Source organism: Canis lupus, chromosome 14 (assembly GCF_048164855.1).
Source record: "Canis lupus baileyi chromosome 14, mCanLup2.hap1, whole genome shotgun sequence".
In the NCBI taxonomy this organism is placed as follows: Eukaryota; Metazoa; Chordata; class Mammalia; order Carnivora; family Canidae; genus Canis; species Canis lupus.
The window spans coordinates 2,276,656-2,295,583 of record NC_132851.1 but is presented as its reverse complement, the minus strand read 5'-3'; the positions used below and the strand labels follow the sequence as shown (position 1 = coordinate 2,295,583).

The following is an 18,928-nucleotide window of genomic DNA, read 5'->3' as shown; positions in this document are numbered from 1 at the left end:
GCAGCTGGCCTGAGCAGCACAATGACACTGGTCTGAGGAGGAGTGAGTGGACCAGACAGATGGTGAAATTCAGACCCAACAGACCCAGGATCCTGTTGAATGTGGAGTGTGAAGGAGAGTGGAGACTGACAGGAGTCCTAGGATTCTGGGGCTCTTTAAAGGTATCATTAGACTAGGAATTATAGGAAGAGATGAAGGGAAATAATGTGCTTCAGTCTGGGATATATTAAAGTTAAAACTTGCTTCCACTCTTTCTTGCCTTCCCCTCTCGTTGTTTCTGATCTTTCTTTTCCTTCCTTCCTTCCTTCCTTCCTTCCTTCCTTCCTTCCTTCCTTCCTTCCTTCCTTCCTTCCTTCCTTCTTCCTTTCCTTTCCTTTCCTTTCCTTTCCTTTCCTTTCCTTTCCTTTCCTTTCCTTTCCTTTCCTTTCCTTTCTCTTTTCTTTTCTTCTCCTTTCTTTCTTTCTTTCTTTCTTTCTTTCTTTCTTTCTTTCTTTCTTTCTTTCTTTTTTCTTTCTTTCTTTCTTCTCTTTCTTTCTTTCTTTCTTTCTTTCTTTTCTTCTTCTTGCCTTTCTCTCCATTTGTTCATTTAGTTATTTAGTAATCTTTTATATGCTCTTGCGGTCCACAGGGCACTATCCCAGCCACTGACCTCAGTCCATTATAAACCAGGCCAGTTTCTATGTATCCTCAACCATGAGGGGGGAAAAGTTGTTTTCACAGGCACAGCTACTGGGTGTCTCTGACCAGGACATAGCTAGGCCAGGTGTAAGACACAAAGTGCTCAACTCCTTTCAAATGGCATTGCATAATGTATGTTTTTGTATTGGAAACACCACTAATAGCCATTTTCTTTCTAGGTAGTGCCATTATTTCTGTTATGTTTCTGAAAGAAAACTTAAGAGCTTCAGATTTACTAGGTAAGTAATTGTTTAATTCATGTAATTGTAGCACTGCTTGATCAGGAAATAAATAATACTATTAAAAATGTGCATTAAAAACTAGGAACAAATTACTGAACTGGATAAATCTCATTTGGAGATGAATAGTATTCTTTCTTGGATCTGCCTTCTGCTCTTTCACGTGAAATATTTCAATTTCCATTGTGCCCACTGCCCATGCAATTGGCCACAGTTAATTATTATTTTATACTATTATTATTATGAATGTTACAAAATTTTCATGAGCATAATAAAATCCAAGGAAACAACTGTGTTACCTAAGAGAGTATTTGGCTTCAAAGGATGTATTTATTAGATTGTTACATGAAAGGACTGCATGCAAATGAAAACCTCACAAAAATTAAATACACCAATTTCCTACCTAATTTGTATTTAACTCTTTCCAAAAGTAACATAGAACATTCCCCTTCAAAATTTTATTTAGAAATACAGCTATTAGTGGAAAGTAACAGTAGCCTCCCTGGCTATAAGAAAGATTGCTATTATATAGCAAAGCCATCATGTATTGATTGTATCTTCCACCTCTTATTGGAAATATCACATATGAGGATTCTGGAACTTCATATTTTCTTCCTTAACAAAGTCCTCTCTAAATTGCTGCTGACATAATATGACAACAATTAATGATACTTTAGGCACTTTCAATAAAACAGTGTCTACTCACTTCCAAGGAGATCACATTTTTTAAAAAATTTGAGCTTTAAATGTGACACCAGTATTGGTATGTTGAGCATTTGTTTTCCCTGATTGTGTTTTCCTAGAGCCTAGTGTCTTGAAAGTGTTTTCACTTTTTCTTTCCCTTCCTTGGTTTGATTCTGCTAGTAGAATTTTTTGTTGACATCATCAAATTTGTCATGGTTACATTATTTTTCCAAATGCATTGGTATGTGCATTGTTTCTTTTCAAATATTTTATTTTTCTATACTTTTAAAAATATATCATGGTTTATGGAATCATTTGGGGAAGATGCATGGAATCAGAAATAAGAATGAGCATTTACCTGAGTTTTATAAATTAAAAAATTAGGTCCTATATTATTTTTCTCATTTATCAAATGTCTTATGAAAACTAAATCATTTTATCTAATGTATGTCATCTTTTGTAGTTAATGGCTAAGGTTTAAATTAATGTATTTAATGAGGTAATACAGGTGGATATGTAGGGACATTTCAATTACTGTGAACATTGGTGATAAAAAGATGATGAAGATGGAATCTCTGCACTCAAATAATAGAGTCGATGATAAAATATATACATTAATACATTTTTAAAAGTGGAAAATACTACGTGTCCTAATGCCCTGAGACTTTAGAACAGGGTTTAGAACAGGGTTTCACAGCCTCAGCACTGCTGACATTTTAGCCTGGAGAATTCATTGCAGCGGGCTGTCTTGTGCCTTGCAGAATGTTTAGTGGCATTCCTCCTGGCCTTTACCCATTAGATGCCAGTAGCACCATCTGCCCTAGTTATGGCAACCAAAAATGACTTCACATATTGCCAAATGTCCCCAGGGGGACAAAATCACCCCCAGGTGAGAACCACTGGTTTAGAATAAATAGAGGTTACTCTAGCTAAGAAACTCAGAAAGAATTTCTTATAGAAGATCTAACATTTCAATCAGTTCTGATTGAACTGATAGGACAGGCATGGGCCATTTCCAAGCATTTGGAGGTTGACATAGAGAGGGACTAAGGTGAAAAGTATTAACAAAGGTGCAAAATAGGCAGGGTAAGTTTCTATTTAATACTGCACTCAACTGCTGCTGATAGGTTTAGGAAAAAAATAAATGAAAGTCACAACTATGGAAAGAGAAGAAAGATAAATATCAATGTGTGCAGATGATTTGATTATATACTTGGAAATCCCAAGATCAATGACACATTTCTAAAAGCAATAAATGAGCTCAACATCAAAGATATAAATTAAACTTACTTTTATAGTTCAAATCTGGATTCAACTTTTTCTGTCAACTATGTGGCCAGCATAATATCACTTAACTGCTCTACCAGTTTGTTCATGAATATAGAATACTGTTCTAAGGATCAAATTGAATAATTCTTATAAGCACTTTGAGAAATGTAAAGTCCTGTTAATAAAATTGTCGTAATTTCTATGATCAACTTCATTCCTGAGAGGTAATACTAAAAATGTAATATAAGGAGTAAGAAACACACACACATATATACACATACCAAAAAATAACAATAATAAAAAATTAAACCTCTATTAACACTTTGATTCTTTGCTAATTTCTCTTGTTTTTAAGAATAACATTTATTAAATATTTCCTCTTTTCAGGTATTTACATGAACTATCTCATTTAAATGTAGGAATAACCTATTTACAGAACTGATACTTAGGTTAACTAATTTGCCCAAGGTCATGTAACCAGTGAATAGTGGACCAGTATTCTAATAATGGCAGCCCGATATAGTGTAATAGTTGAAGATGAGTCTCTAGGGGCAGAAAGCTGTGTGGCCTTTCAAATTTACCTAATCTCCGTGAGGCTCCTTTCCTCGTGTTTTAAATGAAGATAATATTACCTACCCTCTAGGATTAAATGAGTTCATAGAGATAGAACTCTAAGAACAGGGCCTGTCACGTAATAAGCAATTGATGTTAGCTATTATTACCACTGCTACCACCACCCCCACTTCTACATGTACTCCAGTGGTTCATCAGAACAAACCTTGATTAGTATTTTTGCAAACTTTAGTAATCCAGTCAATATTTTCCATAACTCTGGTTGGGTATTTTTGCCTTTTTATTGAATGCTTTTTGAGTAGTGCTATATAACTGATGTCACATTTGTATCATACTGTCATTGAAAGTGATCAATTCTTGACTTTAGTGGCAAAGGAAGAAGAAAAAAATGTAGCCACCTTTTCCATACCCATGTCTCCTACAGCAATGTCATAAAATTATCATAACCTGAGATGTAATAACCCACTTCATACTTGGGGAGAAGAATTTCTCCCCAATCTCACTCAGTAACTTGTTAAGTCACATGTATTTTCTTTGGATCTATATTGCTGCTGCCTTAAGAAAATTTGGCTCTTTCTGTAAAGAGCTAAAAATGCAGGGATTTTTTTTTTCTTTACAGAGGCTAAAACCAAACAGGGGAGAGAGTAGTTAGTGGCTTAAAAAAATAGAAAGATTAACATATAAGCATGCTAAAAATTAAATTGTCAAAATGTGCAAAAGAAATTCATTTATTTTTCCCTGCTTCAAGCAAATGAAAGCTTGTTTTTCATGATGGAACAAATGAAGATTTTTGGGCCATGTGGAAACAAGCTGAACTAATTTATTGCCAAATGTTGCTCTGTGGCTCTGAAGCTTTTCACCACTAGCCTCAAAAAATGACCTCACAAAAGCTATGTCTGAAATGAATCGCCAACTATTATTAACTCAATGACAGGCTTTGGACTGTGCTCTGATTCTTAGTGGATTAATAACTTTAAATTATTTTAATGATTATTTTTCCTTTAAAAAGCACCAGATTTCTCTCCCCTTCAGTCAGCCAAAACCTATAGTTTCTGCCTTAATCATCAAAAGTACTAAATCTAATAGACTGTATGATCCTAGTTGACTTAAGTCTAGATAGTATTATCATTAAAAAAAATACAATCAATTCTTAAGTACTCTCCAGAGACCAGTAACTTGATTACTTCAAGTCACTAATAAATGGTTTCCCTAGATAGAATGTCAAGAGATTAAGAGTGACATGAAGACCATCTCTTTCCTTCCTTCTCCCACACCAAATGGTCAGCTAGGTTTAGGGCTGGTATCTAGAATACCGATGTAGCCAAACAAACCATCATTTCTGGTTGAGAGAACAGACTGGCTCTTTTGGTTTCAGGGCTGCCTCAAGAAAAAAGGTGCTTTTATGGTAGTACAGGGACAGGACCCGTGTACAGAAGGAGCTGCCAACTTCAGATTAATTTTTAAGCTTAACTGAGATAGCTTTGGACTCCTAGTGATCGGTATCCTGAAGAAGATCTGTCCCAGAGTTCTCTGTCACATCAGGCCACCAGATGAGCTTTCAAATCTATTCAGCTCCCCAGATTGGCTTCTTGCCCAGCCAAATTCCTGGAGTCTAGCAGGTGTGATAAGTTCATTTGCGCCTAGAAATGAGGAGACTAAGTCACAGAGGGCTAAGTAACATGCCTAATCTTTTCCAGCCAGCAAGTAGCAGTGAAATTTGAATACTATGGGGGCAGTTTCAGCGTGGATTAGTGGATTAGACTTTCATGATCCAAGTGTTGACCTGGAGTTTAATCATTTCCATGGGCAAAGAGCATACCAAGTGTTGCTTCCCCTCCTTGAGTATCTTATGCTTCCAGATAACTCCCTTGGGCAAATGGACCAGCGGAAAGTAAACTAACAAGTTTTCTAATTTAGAAATCTGTGTCTTTCAATGAAAGAGTATTTGTGGCTTTACTGAAATAAAAATATCAGGAAAGGACATCTGATGCCACTTTTAGAAAAAATATGAGATATATATACATTTTAAGGACATTTATATAAGGAGCTGTTAGTATCTTCAATACTTTTAAACACTTAGGAAACATGTATACATAATCCATAAAGGAGAGAGTGAATCACACAGACAAATGACACCAAGCAAACAAACATACAACAGATAGCAGCTACCTAGAACTACCTTTGTAATTGTCAGAGGAAACTGAAATTAAAATTATGAAGAAGAAAAAGGAATGTGTTACCTACCAAGTTGCCATAGAGTCATTAACTAGATTCACAGTGATATGGGGCTCAAGTGAAATAATACAGGTGCAGAAGTACTTTGAAAGTAAAATTGCAGTCACCAGTCATTTTATTTGTTTTTAAGGAGTTTTGAAATGCAGTGAAGATCTACATTTTGAACTGGGCACAATATGCAAATATGAAAGCAGATGGGAAGCAGGGACCCTGTTAAGAAAGTTAAGATAAATAACACTGCCTCCACAGAATGGGATATTATGCAGGCTTAAAAAGAATTAGGTTGCCCTATATACACTGATGTGAAATGTTCTCCAAGATGTTCTGTTAAGTAGAACAAAAGCAAGGTACAGAAAAGTGTATATGATATGCTCTTGTTTGTGTAGAAAACTCAAACTCCTGCACTTTCTCACACACTTGCATAAAACATCTCTGAAAAGGGAAATCAAAGATTTGGTAGCAGTATTAACTTGCAAGAGGGGAACTAGTGGGCCATAGGGTGGGAGGGAGATTTAACTTTTCACTCACCACCCTTCGTGTCTTTTGACTTTTTTTTTTTTTAACCATATACATGTGTTATCCAATCAAAACTAAATTTAAAAATAAATTTAACCACACTAGATACAATTAGAGGAGATTTAAAAAATTATTGGCAGAGAAACTCAATAAAAATAAGAAATTTGGATTTCACAAAAGAAAGTTGGAAGTCTCTGAGATTTTTAAGTTGTATTCAATGCATTTATTCTACTTCACTATACCAAGTTTAGAAGACTGGTTTCTTTTAGAATCCCATCCTTCTAGCAACCTAATATTGAACCATTATAAGATCTTTTTTTTTTCTTTTTCAAAGAAAGGACAGGGCTCACCAATAATCTTGCCCAAGTTCTTAGGTACTTATAATTTGTATTATTCTCCTTTTATCCCAATGCTTAATAATATAATTTTTCTCATTTTTAAAATTCTCATTAGAAATAGCTTTTAAAATTTTGTATATAATTTCTGCCTTCACAAAGTATTACAGAGTAAGTTCTTACAATAGAGGAAGTTTATTTTATAGCTTCTATGATATCTTGAATAGCCATTGTCTAACTTGTGTGAAAAGTCCAGTGCTCTCTGTTCCCAGAAACAAGAGTTCAAAACCCTAAATCATTTGGTTAAGAGGAACAGGAAATTGGTATCTTCCAATTGTGAGATTTTATAGACAAGCCACATTGCTTCTGGTTGGGGTCAGTGCTGGTTGTAAATTATATACACAACAATGCCACCCATAGTGATGAAACAAGTTGAATTCTTTTTTAAGGGTGCTATCTGAAAAATACTACAGCTTTTCTGCGCTGATTATTAATAAATAAGCAGTTTTCAGTGTCATTTGGAATGTAAAGGCCTCTCTTTATTCCTCCTCATGTGGCCCCTCTTCCCATACACCTTTCTTTCCTCCATTATTTTAGGTAATGATAAAGGGATAACAGTAAATACATGCCTTACGTAGGTTTATAATGTGACTTTTTACTACGTTAGCCCTAGAATTCTAGATTCTAAGTTGGATTAAACAAATCTTATAGCAAAGTCAGCACTTATCTTTGTTATTTCTGCTAAAAGGACTCTAGTATATGGCATTGATTAGAAAGTGTAAAATTGGGCACCTGGGTGGCTCACTGGTTGAGCATCTGACTTTGGCTCAGGGCATGATCCTGGGGTCCTGGGATCAAGTTCCACATGGGCTCTCCACAGAGAGCCTGCTTCTCTCTCTGCCTATGTCTCTGCCTCTCTCTGTAAGTCTCTCATGAATAAATAAATAGTCTTTAAAAAATTTTTTTTAAAATAAAGTATAAAATCGTGTGTGTGTGTGTGTGTGTGTCTGTATCTGTGTAAATGTTTCAAATATGAATAAGTACAGAGTAGATCATCAGGTCATCCATCAGGTGATGGACTTCCCCACTCTCTGGGCTCTGGTGGATCTAGTTCTATCATGTACTTACTGGTCCATGTAGAATCAGCCAGCTTGGATGTGTTTTCATGTCTCCAAATGCATGTGTTCTGATCTTTCCCATCTTTGGGGAAAGGTTTCCTGAAGACGCAATGATTCATCTGGAACCACAATGAAAAATCAGAAGTTATAACCTACCCACATCCTTTCCCTGGGCCTTATCACCCCCTTTTTTTAAAGATAATGCCATCAAGTGAATACATGATGCTATCTTGGGACAGTTTGATCAATCAGATGTTAATAGGAAGGAACCATAGGCACTTTTATAAGTAATGTTCACTCTATAGGTAATGTTTGCATTGACAAAAAAGGTTTAAATATTCCTTTTCAATTTTATTTAAAGGTATGACCTTGGCATTTGCAGGAACATATTTATTGGTGAACTTTGCTCCAAACAGAAGTCAGTCTATCTCTGCAAGAACAGTACACTATTACTTTGTTGGCTGGCAGTTCCTGATCTATGTGGTAAGAATCTTAAACATTTTACTATCTCAGAAGTTATATTATCTAGACCACTGGTACATGCAGATGTTAGAGAATAAATCTTTTCTTCTCAACATTAATATCTCATTAAATTGTAAATATATTTGACCAATAAGAAAGTATTTGAAACATTAAATCAGCAGTTTCCTGAGTATCCTGTTCTTGGGGGTGACTTGCCACTGGAATAATTTCCACAATATTTAATCCAGCAAATTCCAGAGCAACATGTTTTAGGACAACTCAAAGCAAAAAACCCAAAAAACCTCCCTTCCCAGGTCAAAGGGAAATGCCTGAAGACACATTCTACTTCACTGACTTTTATTCAAGATAGATATTTTCTTCAAAAAAGTATTCCTTGAGACCAATGCAAAAGATTGTCTTGGGAGAAGTAAACAACAGCAGGATAACACTGAGAGATGTGTAAAAGAAAGAATGGAATGAACCAATATAGAAATTTGAAGGCACTAATGGGATATTTTATTTGATGTAGTGACTGTATCCAGTGGCTATAGACAGAAGGGGTGATAGAGATGGTTGGTATGTAACTTGTTACAGAAGTTGGTTTAGGTTGAAGAATAAGCATGTTCCAGGAAGGGCAGGTGGTAAGAAGAAAACTGGGATAGACTAAATGAGCATTTAACCAAGAGCCGTAGTAGTAAAATAATTTTAATTCAATAAAAAAATGTCTCGTAGGTTCCTCAAAAGTTCCTCAAAAACTGAACTCAATTATTTTGTCCCCTGGACTCTCTTCTTTCTTATGTTGGAAGGCTTTCCTTCCCCCGGCCCTCCACCAACCTTTAGAATTGGACTTTCCAGCTCATATTAGCCTTCCTCAGGTCTGTCATACTTGTGCCTCCCCTCTGCCCCATTGTATCCTCCTGCTCATCCACCAGACCCAGCCCTTTAACAGATTTCATCGAGCAAATCCAAGGCACTAGAAGGACTTACTGAGTGTTTCATGGTAGCCTAGACTTGAAGTCCTACCAACATATAATTATTCTTTGCCTACAAGCAAAAGAAATTCTTTATCCAGTGAGAAAAGGGTCAAATAGTGTGTGACCAGAAAATGAATAGCCCAAGTTGAATCCTTTGGAGATTGAAATTGCATCAAGACTTAGTTTCCTGGGATAAACAGCATTGTTTGATGGTGACATATCATATATTGTTTGAACACCAGAGGAAACATTGAAAAGAACAAAACTACCTTTTATTAAATGTTAAGTTTCCACACACACAAAAAAAACCTCTGACATTACTTGCATTTTGCTACTTTTCCATTTAATCAACTCTTAAATTCATTCATTCATTTATTCACTGGTTCATTCAACTGATTAGACACCAAGGGTATAGAGAATTCCTGTAACAGGAAACTTACAGTCCTGGGAGAGGCCCATATTCTTATAAAATAATGAAAGTATATTTGAAAGTAAATGTCATCCAAAAATCTAATTTCAGATATTTATAAGATAGTATAAGATAAATCTTTAATAAAGTCACATTTGAATAACACTATTGGCTTTAGACTCTAAAGGGGATTATCTATATTATCTTAGTTTGGAATTTAATTCATTATATGTTACATCTCTAAAGACTCTAGAAGTTATCAATTATATGCTAAGATCTTGAGCTGAAGTTTGGTTTAAATCTGTTAAACATCAAAGTAATTAGTATGCTAAGATCTTGAGCTGAAGTTTGGTTTAAATCTGTTAAACATCAAAGTAATTAGTATTTAATCCTTGGAGGTGGCAGTTTCTGTGCTTTTTCTGCAAACTGTGACTGCAAAGATCACAATTACAGCAATTAAGACTATTCTTTGAAGTATCATTCACCTAACTGTTCTTGGATTACACCAAGGATAAATACTGTACCTGAATTGCTCTTCTAATAACTAATAAAATGAATAAAAATATTTTATAGTCTGAATAAAGTTTTCCATTTCTCAAAAGGGGATTGTAAAATTCTGTCCCAGACTGGCTAATAGCACCTCCTTGTGTCATGTGCTTACCCATACCAAGTGGATGTCCAGGTTACCCTTAAGGCTTACATAAAGTAAAGGCCTCAGAAACAAGACCCAGGAGCCTGTCCTCTGAGCTTGTTTTCATTTTAGTAGGAAGAGGATTTGAGAAGCCTGATGTCAACCAGCCAGTGAAGAATGAAGTGTCCTTTGCTCACCCACTGAAACAACTTTTCCTAGCCTGTATTCACAGGTGGGTAAATCCCACCTGGTGCTTGCCAAGAAGCAAAAAACAAGTGCGTTTTCAAGGTTAGAAAAGCTGCTGCATAACATGGAGATTCTGAGAAATTCATCTCTACTAGAAGTCCTTTAGGAAAGAAACAAAATTGCTGACCACAGGGTCCTCTTCTCGAAGGAGCTTTTTTGTTGAGTGATACCTATTAAGGCAGTCTGCAGAACGCGCATGAGGAAATTCGGCTGTAAGCCTCAATTGCTTTGTGTTCTTTGGCAGGCCATTCTTTGTAGACATTTTGTCCACCCAGATTTTCCAACAGAGAATTCAGATGGAAACTTCTGTTGTGAACATAAGATCCTTCACAAAATAATCTGAAAGGTGTTCGTTTTCTCTCCACCAGACAAAAAATTAAATCAGCAGAAGCAGGGGCCATGCCCTATTGTTTGTTGTAATGCTATACCCCAAAGCTGATTATTAAGTCAGCCTTTCTGGCAGAGCTGCTTCAAAACCCACCACCAGGTGTTAGAAACCTGAAGGAAAAAAACCTGTTTTTATAAGACCTCAATACGCATTGCCTGAGGTTCTTTTGCTTTGCCATCTGAGCACGTACACGCTCGCCCTGGGGCTCGCTTCCGCAATAGAGCAGCCTGTGCTCACCAAACAAGCTGAATCCTGTGTGGGGAACTCGGAATATGTTCTGTCCTCTACATTGGCAGATGGGGAAGCTGAGGTAGGTAACTTATCCAAGGTTACATAAATACTAAGTGGCAGAACCAGAATCCAAAACCAGACAGCCCACCTCCAGGGTGCACTCTCCAATCCATTCCAGTACACACCTCTCTATGCAGAATGAATAAAAACTGACCATGGAGGATCAAATCTTTGCCCAGACTTGACCCTAAAGAGAGCTTTTGCAGAGGTTTTTTTTGTTTGTTTTGGGTTTTTGTTTTTGTTTTTGTTTTTGTTTTACAAGAAAGTCATCTCAAAGTATATACTTTCAAGAAAGGAATTGGTGGGACACCTGGGTGGCTTAGTGGTTGAGCGTCTGCCTTCTGCTCAGGGCGTGATCCCAGGGTCCTGGGATTGAGTCCCACATCACACTCCCTGCATGGAGCCTGCTTCTCCCTCTGCCTGTGTCTCCACCTCTCTCTGTGTCTCTCATGAATAAATAAAATCTTTAAAAGAGAAAAAGGAAAGAAAGAAAGAAAGAAAGAAAGAAAGAAAGAAAGAAAGAAAGAAAGAAAGAAAGAAAGAAGAAAGAAAGAAAGAAAGAAAGAAAGAAGGAAGAAAGAAAGACTTCGTGAGAGGTGAGGTAAATGTGGATTCAGATTTTTGTACTGGAAGTGGAGTATCTAATTATGAAATTTTGTGTATCTCCTTTGTCACAGCATCCCATGGCCTGCCAGTGTTCTTTTCACCACTGAAAATAGGGTGATGAGTGCCTTTAAATCTAAATGGACTAGAGAACCAATCCATAAAACCTGGAGTCGATTCAGGAAACTCATCCTGAAGAGTCTGTTCCTCTGGAAAGACCTCAGATACCAAAATCTCAGTTTCCTATTACTTCCATAACAAATTGTCACAAGCTTCATGTCTTAAAACAACATGAATTTATTATCTTACAGTTTTGAAGGTCATAAATCCAACATGGGTTCCACTGGATTAAAATTAAGGTACTGGCAGGGCTATATTCCTTACTCGTGCCTCTGGAGAATCCATTTCCTTGCCTCTCCCAGCTTATAGAGGCCACAAGTGTTCCTTGACTCTGTTCATTCTCATGTTACATCTCCCTCCGAGCAGGCTTGTGAAGGTTTTCTGCTTTTTAGGACTCAGACCATTACTTCAAACTCACTTGGATAATCCAGGATAATCTCCCCATCTCAAGGTCCATAGCCTGATTAAGGAATTAATTAAGGGTCAAAGCCCCTTTGCCACGCAAAGTAACATACTAGTTACAGAGATTAGGACATGGGCATCTTTGGGAGGCCGTTATTCCGCCTACCAAACCTACATCATTTAACCCCTCTGAGCCTTGGTATCCTCATCTGTAAAATGGAGATAACACTGCCTGTCTCCTAAGGTCATTGTGAGGACTCAAGGAATTAGTGCAAGTAAAGCACGTGGTAAGCCTGCAGTAAGTGCTGTTATTATTTCTGACCTCTGAGATAGCAATCAGCAAAGCTGTCTCTTTCTGTGTCTCAGCAACCCATAAAAATCACTGCTGCTTTAATGTTGATATTTTCAGAGAGGGGAAAATAATGTCACCTAGGAAAAACTAACATTAATTCCATGCTGCTTGAATATTTTATTCTGGGAGGTCTATGACCTCTTGCCACAAGACAGAATGCAGGGCAGCTCCAGTCATTCTGAGTCACGGGAGATCATGTTTTATTTATCTAAAGCGACAGCAATGGAATTTGGGAAAAAAGTCATATGTGATATTTAGAACTGATAACTACCCTCATTTCCTCCCACCCCCTTCCCAGAAATAATAATCCTCTGGCTAATAGATTAGCTAACACGCTCAGTGCATTCGTGCCTTCTCTCCAGCAATGAGTACAAGTGGTCCCAAATGCTGCTGTGAGTTGTCTGTAATCACATGATGTGAGGAATGAAAGCCTGTGGTTTGAAGGCAGACAAAGCCAATGGGGATATTTCTGTTAACAATTGATGATCTGTACAGACACTGGGACACCCAACGTTTTGATGGCAGCTTTGGGGAAGGCAAAGGGATAGGAGTTTAAACTTTTTTAGCCTGACTTGATTAAATTGAAGATCTGGCAAATAAGTCCGATAAGAAAAAGTTAAAGTAATTGGTTTAATTAACCAGGAAAAGACTGAGGGATGACTTAATCTTCCACATGAGATGAAAGGTTTTTACATGAAGAAGATATGGTCCTGCTGTTTTCCATGCCCACAAAGGATTAAGAGGAAAAAAGAACAAGCAAACCTGGAACTGAAACAGTAGAGATTCATGCTAACTTAGAGAGGGCTCCATAAGTAAAATGCAGACCTGAATGTAGTAAAGTCCCTAACCCTAGTAATTCCTAAGAAAAAAAATTAGTGGAGTGGTGTTTTTACTTGTCTGATGTCAGAAAAGTAAACATTTTTATTTATGATTTCAGTCCAGGGATACTGCCTCCATGCAAAAAAAAAACAAAACAAAACAGCTTTGCTTTGGGTTATCTTAAGGACTTCCAAAAAGAAAAAAAACGTTAAAACAAAAATAAAATTGAGAACTCAGTTACGTTAGCGTTTTCTTAAGGGTAAGAAAATTTTAGACAGTCAATTAATATTTATTGAACACTCAGCTTATTAGACATTAAGTCTGGTTTTTTGGCAAGTTCATAATAAATTTAAGGTGTAATTTATTCATTAATTCCATAAATACTTATTCAGTGACCAACTGTGTCCAGGCACTGAAGACAGTGGCAAAGAGGACAGTCAAGATCCCTGTTCTCATAGAGCTTGTCTGCTAGTCAGGGAGACAGACAAGGAACACAAAAATACATGAACAAGAAATATTCCAGATGATGATAAAACGCTCTACAGAGTAGATGAATGGTGGCTCTGTTAGATCAGAGTGGTCAGAACACATCTCGGAGGAGGTGATCTTTAAGCTGAAGTTTAGTGACTGGAAGAAGGCATTGTAGGGAGATCAGGGAAGTATTCCAGGAAACTCCAGCAGTTAGTGCAAAGGTCCAAAGGCAGGAGCAATCTGAGCTTTGCAGAAAATGGGATGAGGGTTGGGGTGGGGGTGGGGCATCTGTGGCTGGCGCAGGTTGGCCATCCAGGATTTTATCCTTAATGTGATAGGAAACCACAGGAGGTTTGGGCAAAGGAATGACTGGATTTAATATATATTTCTACTACATATATCATCCTGGATAAATCTCATAAACAGAGTGAAAAAAAACAAGTAAGTGAAAGCAAGTATGACTCTGCATATATAAAGTCCAGACAGATGCAAAAATAAACAGTGTGGTTTGAGGATACATAAAAGGTGGTAAACTATAAAGAAAGTGAATAGTAAACACACAAATTCATCGTAGTGGTTGCTGGGGAGATCCTACCAGGAGCAGAGTACAATTGGGGAGTGGCACGCAAGAGGCTTCACAGGTTTTGGTAGGTTCTCTCTCGCTGGCTGGGTGCAGGGCACCCGACTACTTGTCATATTATGTAAAGACTTTATATGTATATCACATATCTTCTCTATGAATAACATTTCATTATTCAAATTGTGCTTTTAAATGATTCCTCTGGCTGCTGAATGGCTGGATTGTAGAGGCAAGAGTAGAATCAAAAACGAATTGGTTAGAGAGAGGGTAGCAGGGAGTAGGGGAAAGGAAGGATTTGCTGGCTGGTGCAGGGAGGTAGGTGTTGAGCCATTCATTTTGAGGATGAAGACCCCAGGAGGGATATGTAGGGAAGGAAGGCACTCAGGAGTTTAGCATTGTCCATATCTGTGTGATACGGCTATTAAATGTGCATGTGGAAATGTCTAGAAGGTATTTGGATAAATGAGACTGGAGTTGCTGATCTCAAGGTCACTGGCATGTAGGTGAGGTTAGAGCCCTAGTCTGAATGGCTGAGGATCCTTATATTGTTCCCCTATGTTTATAATTGTCCTTAGGAATGCCAGTCACCCTCAGCTCTCACAGGAGAACTGTTGCAAAATCACAGAAGTGTGGCATTCTGAAGACTTTGTATAAAATAATTTATAGTTTACTCTTTTTCATCTTTTTCATTTCTAGATTTTAGAAATATTAATTTTCTGCATTCTGCTGTATTTCCATAAGAGAAAGGGAGTGAAGCACATGGTGATTCTGCTAACCCTGGTGGCACTTCTCGGTAAGGACACGTTTTGTTTCCTAATTCTCTAATCTAGCCAGGCAAAGTCAGAAAAGAGATTGGAAGGAGAGGACTTGAGCATTGTATTCCTTTCTCATTATTTCTACTTTTCAACTCTGATCTGTAGAAAGAAACCTAGTCTCAATTATGCAAATAAAATTTGGCATGTCCATGGCTAAAATTGGTGTGTTTAGTTGTTTTAAAAACATATGTAAGATGGGGATCCCTGGGTGGCGCAGAGGTTTGGCTCCTGCCTTTGGCCCAGGGCACGATCCTAGAGACCTGGGATCGAATCCCACATCGGGCTCCCGGTGCATGGAGCCTGCTTCTCCCTCTGCCTGTGTCTCTGCCTCTCTCTCTCTCTCTCTGTGACTATCATAAATAAAAAAAATTTTTGAAAAAAAAAAAAAACATATGTAAGAGTTTTTACTTCTTGGTAATTTTATTTGCTCTCTGACAACTTGAGGATTGTTTTTCTTAGTGTATAATTGAGAATTTTTTTTTATAATTGAGAATTATTAAAAGAGGAACAAATGAATGATTCCAGTTGAAACTTTTGTGTCAAGGATTATTTATCAACTTATCTTGTTTACTTTTATAAAACCTTAATAAAATGTGGCTAATAAACATAAATGTAAGCAGTATGATTTTCTTAAAATCTGCATTTCTTTCATTCTTTTCATTCATTGTTGATCCATCCCCTTTTTTTTCTGAAGGCACCTTATAAAATTTGAAAACTTTAGCTTCTGTAAGCCCATTATATATTTTTGAATCTATCCTTTCCCCTCCCCTTTCTTATATATATACACACACACACGTAAATACACACACACACACACACTCTCTCATGTAAGTCAACATTAGGAGCTCTCATTAATCATTTGGAAAATTGCCTTTTTAAAAATTTATAATTCTTCTGTTGCCTCTTCTTTGCAGATGACATAGATGATCCATATATCGTGTGTTGTTTGCTATGACTGTAGATTATACTTACAGCATTGGGACAGGCAGCAGCCCTTATGCTGAGGAAGGGCTGGAGCTTTCATTTCTTTTCATTTCATGAACTAGTTTTCTCCTTTGAATCAGAAGATTTGTATTTGTGGTAGTTACTTATAGAAACAAATTTATGCTATATTCAAGTATGCTGATGATCAAAAGAACAGAAAAAGAACTTTACATTTGTTTCATTCCAAATTACCAGATAGGGGAATAAAAGCAAAAAACTGAGAGACAAAATGTACATTATATAGGAAAATATTGAAAAAAGGAAAAAAAATTTAAAAGGAAATTTTATTTATTTATTTATTTTTTTATTTATGATAGTCACAGAGAGAGAGAGAGGCACAGAGACACAGGCAGAGGGAGAAGCAGGCTCCATGCACCGGGAGCCCGATGTGGGATTCGATCCCGGGTCTCCAGGATCGCGCCCTGGGCCAAAGGCAGGCGCCAAACCGCTGCGCCACCCAGGGATCCCTAAAAGGAAATTTTAAATAGGAAAGTAAGATAACAGAATTAAGATCATCATACAGACCAATTATGATTGTAAATGTAGATAGGGTAAATTTACCTAGTAATAAGGAAAGATTCCCAAATTGGACCTCAGGAAAAACTCCCAGGTTGATTTTTTTTTTTTAAGATTTTATTTATTTATTCATGAGAAACACACAGAGGCAGAGATACAGGCAGAGGGAGAAGCAGGCTTCATGCAGGGAGCCTGATGTGGGACTCGATCCTGGAACTCCAGGACCGCCAGAGGCTGAAAGCAGGCACTAAACTGCTGAGCCACCCAGGCATTCCTACCAGGTTGATTTTGAAAAAGATTCTGAAATTGTATTCAGCCAGTGTCCTCAGGGTCAGATCTGTGAGAGTCATAGAAATAGTGCTCTTTCTAATTGGCCCTTGCTGGTTGTGAAATACTTTGGCTTCATACATAAGTGTCATCTAAAACAAGGTAACTCAGATTGAAAGTAAAAGAAAGCAGATGGCCATACTATTACTATCTACATTAAAATCAAGGCAGAAGCATTAAATGCAGCAGGAGCTCCTGGAGGCCCCATATTAGTATTTAGCTGCTCATCATGGTGGGCCTGGGGGTCAGGAGAGGAGACAGCACGGCCAGGAGACCTTCAGAGACTCGAGCAGCAGCTCTTTTGGAAATTACATTAACAGAATATGGGAAGAGTAGCAGACTTCTCTTAGCTCATGGAAGATGGGTAGATGCTGTGCCCAAGATCGCGAATCCGAGAAACCACCGAGGAGCCGACACCGATGCAAACACACGAGGGTTTATTTACAAGCTCCAGCATGGGTCCAAGTGCACCCGACACAGCGGAGCAGGGACTTGGACCCCGAGACTAAGCGGCGTAGCAGCTTTATAGGGGCCAGTGGCCCATAGGATACGCAGAATGTTGCACAGTCAGGCTGGTCCGCTGAGCCGGATTTCCGATTCGGGTGTGTCCTGGTCTTTGACTAGGGCGGGACAGCGCCCTAAGTAATACGCAGGTCAGCACAAGGCGGGTGCAGCCCAAAATAGAGTCAGTCCTGCTCTGCTTGTCCAGGGGTAGGGGATTTTGTTAAATTTCCTGAGTCCCACAGTAGACAAATATGTAAGGATAGAGGAATGAGTCCATAATTTTGATCTCGCGTTGAACTCTAAATCCTGAAAACAGGCCATACACCTGCTTTCAAGTGCCTGTGTGACATTTACAGAAGGTAATTATATAATTGGCCACAGAGAAATCCTTGATAAATTCCAGGAAGTTGAAATAGTACAGACCACATTCTCAGATCACAGCGAAATAAAAACAGAAAATAATAACAAAAATAGAAAAGAGTAAGACTGTAACATCTGGAAATGTTAACACTACTCTTAAACTACTGCTGGACCCTAGTAGAAAACAAGATTTCATTGCAGCATATATTTTTAAAATTATTATGAAAACACTTACTATTCAACCTATAGTTTATGACTAATGCTATATTCAGAAGGAAATTCATTACTTTAAATGTAAGTCAAGCACTCCACTCAAAAAGTTAGGGAGGAATAAAACTGAAATAAAGCTGAGGAAAGCAAAAAGGAGTGCTTAATAAAGGTAAAAATTAATGAAATAGAACCAAAAAGCAGTGGATTGATAAATAAACCCAAAATCTATTCATAAAAGACATTAAAATAGACCCTCCATAAGACAAAAAAAAAAAAATCTCAAATACCCAAAATTCAAGATAAAATTGAAAATAAATATGAAAACTTGATTAAACTGCTAATTCTTAAAGGAAAATAGCTGTGGAGGAAATAGAAGCTACATCCTGAAGAGAATCAGGACTACATTTACTTTCAACCTAGATGGTAATGCATTTAATCTTTAAGAAACAGATTATTCTGGTGTTGTTTAAACTATTTGAAGACATAAGAAGAAAGCTTTCACCTTTTTTTTTCTTTACATAATCAGTATACTGATCCCAAACAGTACACCATGAACTATTTTCACTACTGAGTATTAATGTGTAAAAGTCTCAAATAAAAGATGAGCAAGTAGAATCCAGAAAAAAAAAATCATACTTCATGACCAAATGGTCTTTATGAAACCAGTTCTTTTTCTTTGAAACACGAATAATAATTTATACTTACATACTCTACTTATATCCTTATATTCCGGTATGAACTCCTCTCCCCCATCAGATTAGTTCTGAAGACATAGCCATCTCTGTTGTAGTTACACTGTATATAATTTCGTAGAACT

The 18,928-nt window shown here is 37.3% G+C and overlaps 1 protein-coding gene across 5 annotated transcripts in view; it reads left to right on the top strand.

The window, feature by feature from the left end:
- Positions 1–18,928, top strand: part of NIPAL2 (NIPA like domain containing 2) — a 76,140-nt gene that overhangs the window by 42,336 nt on the left and 14,876 nt on the right. For 4 of the 5 annotated variants that reach the window (XM_072773961.1, XM_072773963.1, XM_072773962.1 and 1 more), the window contains exons 4-6: positions 858–917; positions 8,009–8,130; positions 15,092–15,188. In XM_072773961.1, coding sequence (XP_072630062.1) covers positions 858–917; positions 8,009–8,130; positions 15,092–15,188 — 279 coding nt within the window. The remainder of the gene's footprint in view (positions 1–857; positions 918–8,008; positions 8,131–15,091; positions 15,189–18,928) is intronic. The other variant, XM_072773965.1, reaches the window with a different exon arrangement.